The sequence below is a fragment of the Buceros rhinoceros genome, unplaced genomic scaffold, assembly GCF_000710305.1.
Source record: "Buceros rhinoceros silvestris isolate BGI_N320 unplaced genomic scaffold, ASM71030v1 scaffold10011, whole genome shotgun sequence".
NCBI lineage: Eukaryota > Metazoa > Chordata > Aves > Bucerotiformes > Bucerotidae > Buceros > Buceros rhinoceros.
Genome location: NW_010395946.1, coordinates 1 through 10873, shown reverse-complemented (window position 1 = coordinate 10873; position 10873 = coordinate 1). Strand labels below are relative to the sequence as shown.

The 10873-nt window shown below is 41.1% G+C and overlaps 1 protein-coding gene across 1 annotated transcript; it reads right to left on the bottom strand.

Moving 5' to 3' along the window:
* Positions 1-571: 571 nt before the first annotated feature.
* On the bottom strand, positions 572-10639 carry LOC104501838 (BTB/POZ domain-containing protein 7-like; the record flags this gene model as incomplete). The annotated part of the gene is made up of 7 exons (XM_010145719.1): positions 572-1085; positions 1188-1489; positions 3194-3622; positions 4294-4472; positions 8457-8646; positions 10162-10275; positions 10496-10639. Coding segments are annotated over 7 exons (1872 nt in total), but the record flags the coding sequence as incomplete, so codon positions are not given.
* Positions 10640-10873: the final 234 nt, after the last annotated feature.

Sequence of the window (10873 nt, the reverse complement as noted above, 5' to 3'; positions counted from 1 at the left end):
CTGTAGTCGTAAAAATCAGGAAGATTTCAGATCTAAACAAACAAAAACGTAATCAAAAATTTAGTACTGTGATGTGCTGTTCTTTGGAATTCCTATAATTAAAAAATAAACACATTGTTACTATCTCATAAGAAAATACATCTCATAATGTGCAACCCAATGCACAGAGGGAATTGGCAGGTGAAAGAGAAAATGCAAAAGTATGAAAATACAGTCCTTTAAATGTGACAATAAAGCTTAACATATTAGTACAAAACTAATACACTAAAATAGATGTACAGGTGCAAAAGGCTACCAGGTTGTAGAAAAAAGGTACCAGCTTTTTTTTTTTTAAAAAGGCTTAATTAATTTGCTCAAAAAAAAAAAATCCCACAAAATAAACCCAGAAGCAGCATTAAAAACAAACTGATAACATGCTGTCTCTAATAAAGCAGTGTATGTACAGAAGAAGTGAGAGAAGCTGAATTTATCTGCTGGCATGAATGCATTTGTCTGACAGAAGTCAGGCCAAAAGTTGCAAAGAACGGGATGTTTACAACTCTTAGGCACAGAGAAATTGTGGAGGCTGCTTTCATAGGGCGGACTTTTTGTACAGAAAGTCCGGTTTGTTTGGAGACCTCCTTCCTCTGCTTACTGCATCTTCCCTTTCTAAATCCGCGTTTCTCTGTGCTCCATGTTCCAATGGCTCATCATCCACCAACCTCCTGCTGGGTCTCTCTTCTTGCATTTCAGAGGTGTACGCAGAGAGCGAAGGTCTGTTGGAGGTTAGCCCATAGGTTAAATCTGTTTCCATTTTTGTTCTTCCCCTGATGTGAACCGGGCCATTACTAGCACTTTCCTGGGTAGCCAATGCCAAGTCCAGTCGCTGGGGAGGTTGTTCTAAGACATCAAGGTGTATTGGCTCATTCTTTTGTCTGTGTTGATGCCCATCTTGGGAGAGCAGGTATTCTCTCCTAGAATCCTCTGGCTTTTTAGGAGAAAGCTGGGAAGGTAGATAGCCTGACTTTAAGCCATTCGGTGATGCCTTATTGTGGCTATACAAATCTGGGCCAAAATATATGCCTTGTGAAGGCGAAGGGCTGTGCCTGTTGGGTGCTGGAGTAGAGGGTCTGCATGCAGCATTAGAGCAGTCATAGAAGTCAGGATATGGGCCAAAATATATGCCTTGTGAAGGCGAAGGGCTGTGCCTGTTGGGTGCTGGAGTAGAGGGTCTGCATGCAGCATTAGAGAAGTCATAGAAGTCAGGATATGCCTGCTGATTTTCTCGAGCATCTATTTTTTGCTCTATTGCATGTTTCTTTCGAGAAGCCGGCACGTGTCTGTTCTGAACACATGAAATTTGCTGCGGTGGACCAGGCCCTACCTCTGTAACCGTCTGGCTTAATTCTGTGTCAACCGTGAGCTCTGGTAACCTTCTGTCTTTTAAAGACATTGCTGACACACCCATTGCGATATCTGGCATCAGTTCATTTAGCAAGGGCTGAGTACACTGGAAAAGAAAAAAAATGGTCCATGGAAACAAAGCAAAAGCTAAACACAAACTGTATTTAGGACAGTTTCTGTAACTCGAAATGGCATTTTCCTCATCTACCTCTGCCTAGACCAACCTCAGCCTGCAAGCTTCTTACACTCTAAAAGACAACAGGTATCCTCCAACCTTCACGTTCCTGCTAGCTTGAGACAACTTCTTTCCCTCATGCAGCTGTGATGCCACAGTAACAGCCCCCTCTTAAACACATCTCACCTTGAATATGTAGTAAACGACAACGTACTGTTAAACCCTCCAATGTCAAGCCTGCTTTAAGCCACCTGCAATTCTCAAACTAAACAAGGTACTAGGTGCAGACCGTAACAAATGGTTTGTCACAGCACAGAGTTCCAGTCAGGGAAGCCATGAAACATGTATTTTGTCACTACAGATGCAACCCTTCTGCTTGCATTCCATATTTTGAAGTTAGTTAACCGCAGGCACACGCGTGCTGGCACAAGAGCCTCGAGGCTTGGGGGCTGGGGCACTGGTTACAGCACCCAGCAGATGCACAAAGTGCACAGGAGCTGTTGCATGGTATCCTTCTCACCTACACCTATAAGCAATCCTGCAAGGAGACAAGCCTATTACAGTCTTCCAGACAGAAGAGTTAAAATTTCTACTTGTGTTTACCATTTCTAATGAGAGCAATTTTAGCAATCACTGATTATTAGCAACTCACAAACTGCAGAAATACAGAACAAAATTATTACCCACATTAAGTCTATACTTCTCCCTGCATTTTTATAAAAACATACTAGCAGAAACATTCCTGATGTGAGAAAGGTCACTAGATGGTTTCTTTAGTGAAGTTGGTATTGATCAAGAGGGACCCACACTTGAACAAATAGTGGCAAACAATTCTAGTTTACAGTTAAACATTTAACCTAAAAAAGGAGAGCAATATATTTAGGACAATTGCTAAAGGGAAAAAAAAATAAATCCCTGTTTCCATTCAGAACTCCAGATCAAACACAGGATCTGTAAAAGCAGGTTTTCAGTACTAAACTGTTTCAGTGCACAGTTGTGTTTTTCACTGCAGAAGTAAACTACCAAATTCATCACTGAGCATTTCATATACTTCAAAGTTGTCTTTGGCCAGTAAGTTATAGTTCATTCTTTTCACTGCATCATGGTATAGTTCAGCAGCTACAAGTATTGCCTTTAAGTGCTGTAATGAACCCTTTTGTATTTGCAGTTCTCAATTTCTGCTTGCCTATTCATTTTAAAATCTTTTTCACAGCTGTAAAGCCTTCACATTCTTCACGGGTTCCCTTTACTACCTGGTCCCTTCAGGACTACTTACCGTGAACAGCCAAATCATAATCACATCAAAATATCACCCATGAATTACAGCATCAGTCACTACTTCAGCTGACTTACGCTTTGAATACAGAGAAAACTACATTATTTTAGAAGATTCGTGAATCCCACCTGCCCCTCTAAAATGCTCCTGCCCCTAGAATGATCATTCTCCTGGGCATTAGGGCGTGCCTTTGGGACAAAGAATGCTGACAGCCAGTTTGGTAGCAAACTCCTCTAAACAACAAAGATGCTCTTTTATTTAACAAAGACAAGTTGCTTCATCGTAACAGTTCTCTGCAGCTCCTCTCTATAAGCTACTTTGAGTGGCCAAAGATAGGAAAGAGAAATTGTGGTACTTACTACTTGCTTCTCTGCTGCCATCACTGCCGCTGCTGCAGCCACCGTTTGTCTCCCCAGACCTGCAGTGTTAGTGCAGTCAGGAGGTGCTGCTTTAACACTGGGCAAGTAGACAGGCGGTGCAGCTTTGGGAGCGGTTCGGGAGTGGAATAGTGAGTGATTGCACGGATAAGAAAAGGAACGGGAGGGATGTTGACTTGGCACCCTTTGTTTCCAGCCCATTTTGAACTGGTTATGAATAGGAGTTGCTGGTGGGTGGTATGGAGGTGGAGGAGGGGGCAATGGTGGATGGAAGGCCACAAAAGATTCCAGTTCTGTAAACATGGTTTCTGCAGTGGGAGTGCTGTTAACGCGACATCGTCCAGACTGCCTCATTGTCAGGAGTGGGCTTTCGTCCCCAAATCGCTCATCAGGAAAGAATTTGTGAGGATTCTGGAAAGGAAAAAGCCCAGCATTTAACAAAACAGAGCAGGAAGTCATCTAGAAAAGGCTCCTAAACTAACACGCATTGGAACTAGAAATCTGCTAGTACTGTAACAGGCTAGTTGTGCCACCCAACATCTCACTGAAACTTGGCATGATTACAGCTACCATAAAGAATTTTTTTTAAAACCAAGACAAGAAGCATCAGCTACACTGTGTGAGTAAATTGACCAAAATATGCATTTGCTTTAGCAGCAGTGTACAAACAGAAATGAGATTTCCAGTTTCCTAGACTTCATATGTACGATGCCAATCTACTGTATTTTTCTCCTCTGATTCAAGAATAAACCATAACTACAAATCTAGAGTATGATTTGACTCTTCTCATCAACAGCCTCTTCTACACATTTTTTTTATCCCCAAAATCTGTGGCAGTAGGAGCTCTTGAGAAAAGCATTTATACATTTCACTTACCCATTGATAAAATCACACACAAATGCAACAGTCTCACTCTAAGTTGCATCTGGACAGTTCTAAAGTTGTGCAGGCTTTGTAAAGTATTTCTGCACCCGCACGTGCTCACACAAAGGAGTTCTCTTACTGCAGATCACACATCTAAGTCAATTCACAAGCAGAACAGAATCAAAGTATTTGTGGTCTTCTACAGCAGTTGTTCGTACCTGCAGAAGTTCAGCAGCAGCATCAGACAGTCCGAATTCCCGCAGCACACGAATCTGAATCTCGTAACTGACTGTGGCGCCTTCTCCACAGTTAAGAGCGTACGCTCTCTGCACCTGCTCAGTGTGACGCAGCTCCTGCAGCCGTTTGATCATCTCTTTTACAACGAGGAGATTGGGAACTGGAGGGAGAGTGGAGAACGGAACAGGGAAAACAGAGATTACTTTTTCAACTGTGAGACAGTAAGCTTGATCGTAGTGGTTAGATTTCATTCTGAAGGAAAAATCCAACATCAGGCTGACTTGGCTTTCGTTTTTAAAAAGAAGCATTCTGCCAAGAACAATTTGACCTACACGTGTTCTTTGGAGCGTTATTAAGCCACATGGGATAACATACATATCATACTAATGGCAAAGACATACACCATTTTCCCAGCTTCTGCTAGAATGAGCCACGAATACAGTTGTGTTTGTACACCCCTTATGATGCAGGAATTTAATGATTTGAGGTGGGGGCAGGATGTCTTAAACACCAACTGAGTGTTCCCTCATGAATTCTACAGGCCAAGAATGCGCTGATTTTTTTGGCATAGACTTCATACTTCTAGTGGAATTCTGAAATCACAAGACCGTAATACCAGTATGTAACTAAAGAAAAAGCATTCTAAACAAGTTACCCAAACTGTAAGCCAACAAAAAACTGTTAAAATTATGTTGGTTTAGGCAGCCATACTGAAATAACTCAAAAAAACCCCCCACTTCCCAAAAGGTTTGGGGAATTTATACTGTTGCAAAAACTTTCTCAGGCCACTTTTTGCTGCTCTTTGATGATGGATGGTATTTCTCTGTGGTCTTTCTGTCCTCAGAAAAATATGCATATCATAAGAGAAAACAAATCCAGATCTCCAAATACATAAGTTCTGGCATCTGATCCTTCACCAGCTTTACAAAGCATTATATATTACCATGACCAGATGTCCTTAATGAAAGCTCATAAAAATTAAATGGATCAGACGGAAAGAACAGTGTAAAAAGACATTTGCATTACAGAGAAGGAGAAAACCCAATACCATGCAATTGCGACCAGTTGTGTAATTTCACAAAGTTTACATTGGTACATGGAGGATAAGCGTAAGCAAAGCAAAATATACACCCCACCCCCCAAAGTTCCTTAACTAGGAAGAAAAAATAAAAACTCTTTTAAAAAAAATCAATTCTATTCAGGCTTTAAGACTTGGAAATAAGTCTTGCACACTACCCTTCACACACTTCAATTGTTCTGAAAAATCCTGGTTTAGCAGCCAGATGTTTAGCTACAATCAGCATTTTGCTAACAGTGAAACAACTAATAGACGTAGAAATTATGTAAGTTTTTAATTATAAAGTGCCATCTTCTCAAACCCAGGTTTGTTTTTTTTTCTTTCTACTATTATTCATGTGAAACATATGGAGAAGAGATTACATACATAAAGAATTCAATTCTCTCAAGACAGCTGCAGGATTTCCAACTTAAACCAAAACTGGAAAATACTTAAGAAAACCCAATCACCCACAGAATCTAGCCTCAAAGTAGAACGGACTTCAGCAGAGATCGAACATATAATTTCAGGATAATCTTGCAAAAAGAGCACTAAGACATGCTGCCAATAGCATTTATGCAAATATAGTCCACGAGCAGTGGGTACGAGGAAGGCACAAGTGACAGATGGCGAACACCTAAGCTCTGAAGATCATCCTGTTCTAAGAGCCTGGCCTGAGGGACACAGAAGCAATGCCGCCTAGCCCTGCCTGTGCTCTGTCTATGCTTTGGGGTGGATTCCTTTACAAATTATAGGTTTGGTACATGCCTGAATCTCCTCAAATTAACTGGTCTTCATCTGCACTCCCTAGCAGAAGGTATTGGCAAAACAATCAATTATTTTGATTAATTACAGAACTAAGAAAATAAGGCAGTTACCAGGACACAGTACATATGCTCCAACCACTGGCCATGCTCAGAGCTCATATCCACGCTCCAAGCAAAGGGCTGGCAATAATTCCTATCTATTAAACTGTACAGAATCAAGCTGGAGTAGAGTTTCATATTAGTCAAGATGTCTCATGATCACCAGCAGAGCCAGATTTTCTCAGAACTCACAAGCTTTTGCAGAACATTGGAGACCTTAAAGAACCTGATTCCGTTCTCATCTTTGGAAGACGAGATCAAGCAAAGTGTTGCCAAAGTCACATCAGATGATGAAATAATTACATTCAATTCATGGTGAACATATTTATGCTTTTCTGCAGAGGAGAAAAAAGTCTGAGAACGGTAATGTGTTGCTGAGATGCCACAATTTAAGTACCTGAACAAGCAATTAGTACCTTTTATCAAATTACGTAAGTTTCCAGAAGCTCCTTTTAGGCTTTATCAAGTCTATTCTCAAATCACAAGAAACAAATAGATCAAAACCCTTACACAAGCCTTCCTAGAAAACTTACTGCAGTGTTTAACTAGACAGTGTTTCAAATCTTCCTAACATCTCAACTTAAATTCTCTTGCAGCAATTTAAACCTATTATTTTTGTCCTGGCTCTGCCACCTGTAAGAAAAGTTTATCTGTTTCCTTCCAGTATAGTTGACTGAAGGGAGACTTAACTGATACACAAAGAGCTTACAAAATGTGGAATAGAGAGTGGTGAAAGGAGGAAGACAACTGTCTTCTTGGTGGCATGTCACCTTTGTTGCTTTTCTATGGGCTCCAAAATAATCCATATCTACTGAAATGTGATGCTTTGATCTAAAAATGGATGCTAAAAGTTGATGCAAGTTTAACGAAAAGACTGCATAAGCTCTGGATTAAAAATGTTTTTAAAATTACTAACTACACAACATCAGAAACATCATCCATCATAGGACATCTGAGCTACAAATGGTTGTAAAGTGCACAGAATTTTACAGGGAATTTTTTTATGTGCTTTTTCTACTACACTTTCCTTAGGCACTCACTTCTGGTGACTGCTGGAATAAGGATACTAGACTAGACAGACAAATCCTCGACCAGACACACTGCGGCCATTTAAACACCATGCTCCATCAGAGACCAAATTACTTTACGTGTCTCGTGGCACATTCAGGTTTGTATTTTAGCATGACGGTTGATCTTTGTGGAATTCCACGATGTTGACTTCCAGGCTTTTCTCCACAGAGCTTCCCTCAGCCATCCTGTATGCACACAGCTGGCTACACTTACATAAGCACAATGTTTTCCCATTGTCTTCACTGAATTTAAGTCTAATCTTGGTCATTTAGCCCTCCAAAACATCCACTGACTCTCCAAAACATTCCAGCTGCCTTGCCATCAGCTGGAAGTTCTGCCAGTGTATTCTCTATGCGCATGGAGTATTAACAGGAAAGGTGGGAAGAGCAAGATGCTTTGAGAATCACACCAGATACATTCTTCCAGTTTGACACCAAATGTTCAAATGCATAAGTTACAAAAAATATTACAGTAGTTTTATTTATATATATACATTTATATAGATTTTGCTGGCTTGATCATGGGGAATGTCGTACCAAGTATCCTGAAGTCAATGGAGGCCCAATCTACTTCCACTGATAGAAACTTACTCTGCCACACAAGGAATAAGGTTGCTTTGACTTAAAAGCTAAAGTGGATTTGGTAAACTGGAAAAAAGTACATCCTTCAAATATTTTTCTGGCAAATTTAGTTAAGATGCCTACCTTACACATTACGCTCCCCTGTTCTTTCTTTTTAAAAGCAATCAGAATTTTGCCATTTTCCAGCCTTCTGGATTTTTACCCATCTTGGACAACTGGTGTAGAAAACTGAGAACCACTCTGCCAAGAGACAGACAGGTTCCCCCAGGTGTTCTACAATAAGTTTAACCAGTCCAAGGTTTTTCAAATTGCTCAGCTGGAGCAGGTTAAAATACTACCCCCTCCAGTAGCTTATTTTTTAACTACTTACTATGCCATCCAAAAATAGTTTGTCTTCAGAGTAGACCAAAGCAAGAGAGATTACCGCTGGGTGAGAAAAAGCCCAAAATGGTGCAGTACTACTCTGAGGAAACCATAACATTCAGTAATTCACATTCACCTTCCCCCATCCCAAGCCCCCATCCATTCACACGAGAAAATCAGCACTGCAAGTGATGTAGCAGCCTTACCTGGGATCTCATTGGCTATAACTGAAGGAGGACTGGACTGGTTAGTGCTAACTTGCTGGTGGGTAATCATATGACAGCACTGTGGCACCGCGTTGTTTACCATGTAAAGAGTGTCGGGCACATTGGACATTCGGACCATCCGCAAACGAACAAGATCGGTTTGTTCCACCATCATCTCATCCAGTACTGACTGCAACGACAGCCATTAGAGCCCTCATGAAGGCACTGCACACACATACCCACCGGGACCTGCTGCAAACACAGTCCCGAGGCCACAAGCCCAGCAATGTCTAAACTATAACTTTTCCAGGTCCCAGATAGTATCTGGCTTTTCCACAGCATTTTCTATCCCATTTTCCAGTCATGGCCAGAGTTGAGTTTCAGAGCTAAGAGCAAGCAGGTGAATAAAGACTGGGAAGGTTGCTTTGTTTATTTTGTACCTGTCAGATTAGAAGAAACCTTCCTGAGGCTAGACCCTCTGAACTCTGACTCAGACAGTTACTGCCTAGAGGTCTCAGCTCTCTGGGCCACTGAGTAGAAGGCTCTAGTCTGAAAGCGAAACGTTTCCCTCAGATGTGTTAAAGGATAGAAAGGGATTTATGCATACTCTTTTGAGATTCTCATTTAATGTTAAATGGATTTATTTAAAAAGGAAGCTAAGAGGGAAGTAAAAACTAAAAATCAGAAATCACTCATCTGCAAGTTTTGCATTTCACAGTCATGAAACTATGAATAGGAGTATAGTGTACCAGAAAATAGGCATGAATGACCTCCCTCAAAGGTTAAACAGCTAATGATGCTTTCAAAAATATTAAGAGCATAATATGAAACTAATAGAACAAGTAGGATTCCTGACACAGGAAAAAAATTTAGAATGTACTTTTCTTTAAGATGGCACCAAAGCTAAAGCATTCCTATACTGTATACCTGAAAACTAAGAGAGTCAAAGTTTTTAATCACATGTTCTTTAGCACATTTGTTAGTTTTAACAATCTGAGATAGACAAAATTTTAACTGGCTAGTCTTCCTTTGCTGCTTTAGTGCCACCTGGTGCTCTCCAAGCTTTGGGCTCGAAAATGCAAAGTAGTTTTATTTCTCCCTTCCCTTCAAAGAGGATGTCAACAACAGCTCACGCCCTCAGGAAATACTTTCTTTCTTAGGCACAGGGCAAAAGCTCTGAATTCACCAGAGTAGCGGTCAGAGTTTGTAGGTGATGTGGATGTCAGCTTCACCTAATCCTCTTTTTCTGTAGTCACCTGCACTTCTGGGACTCACGAGCTCTTCACTTAAGTCAGAGCTGCTTTAAGAGGTGGCATTACTTAGCAACCTACAAGGCTCCTATTATGTCAAACAGAATATGGCATATTTCTGCCCCACACAGAGCCATCTCCATTCTGTCAAATGTCACCACCAGATGCTACAAGATCTTCAGTTTGACAATTCTCATGCAAAATATTAAATAGGGAAGCTGCTGCCTGAGTGGGACACAAAGGACTTCAGTCACGTTGGACACAAGATATTTATTCCATTTTGCGGAGGATAGAATTTTACATGTGTTCCGATTCAAACAACACGACGAAATATCAGAGTCCTCTGCCGAGTGGAATAGTAGTTCTCCACCCAGCTCTGGTGGGAGCTGGGGAGCCTGAAAGACCTGGTACCAAGGTTGCTGACTAGCTGCAAACTGGGACTCTCAGGCTCTCACCTTGCCATCCGCCTGCCAGGAGGGCTGCCGAGGAGCTGGGCCGGCAAACTGGCTGGAAACCAGGGAGGTTTCCCTCAGAACGCTGCTTTGTTTCCGGTGGAATTTCATCAAGATCTGTCTCGCAAACATTTCAATTTCGACAAAAAAAAATTTTGTTGAAATTTTTCTGACCAGTTCTAGAGACTTGAGCCTGATGATCAATCTTGTAAGTCTTGTTAAATTGAAAATGTTAGTATTTTAGGCCAGTACATGCAAAGAGAGACAAAACATAGCAAAATCTTTCCCTGTTTACAGAACCCCCTGATGACTCCAATTTGTTGTTAATGATTCTTACCTTAGCCTCCTCCACATACGGTGAGAACAGTCTTGGCCGCACATATATTCCAGCATTTTTTTGCCGCAGCCAGGCATTTGACTTTCCACCTTCTGATGTTGGTAGCATGTCTGAAGGAGGAGTGCTAATCAGGCCTCTCTTCATCTTTAAGAACCAGGAAAGAGTTTTATGGGTTTTTAAATATAAATATGGGAAAAACTTGCAAGAAATGCATTCCTTACACCACTGATTTTTCTTTAGCCTTCTGATAAATTTAAAGAAGGGAAAAGTTATCCAGAAAGTGACTTCAACCCATATTACTCTGAGCAGTAACATTTCAGGAGCTAATCCTTAAAAAAAAACAAAACAAAACACCCACACCCACTGCAAACCTGCCCC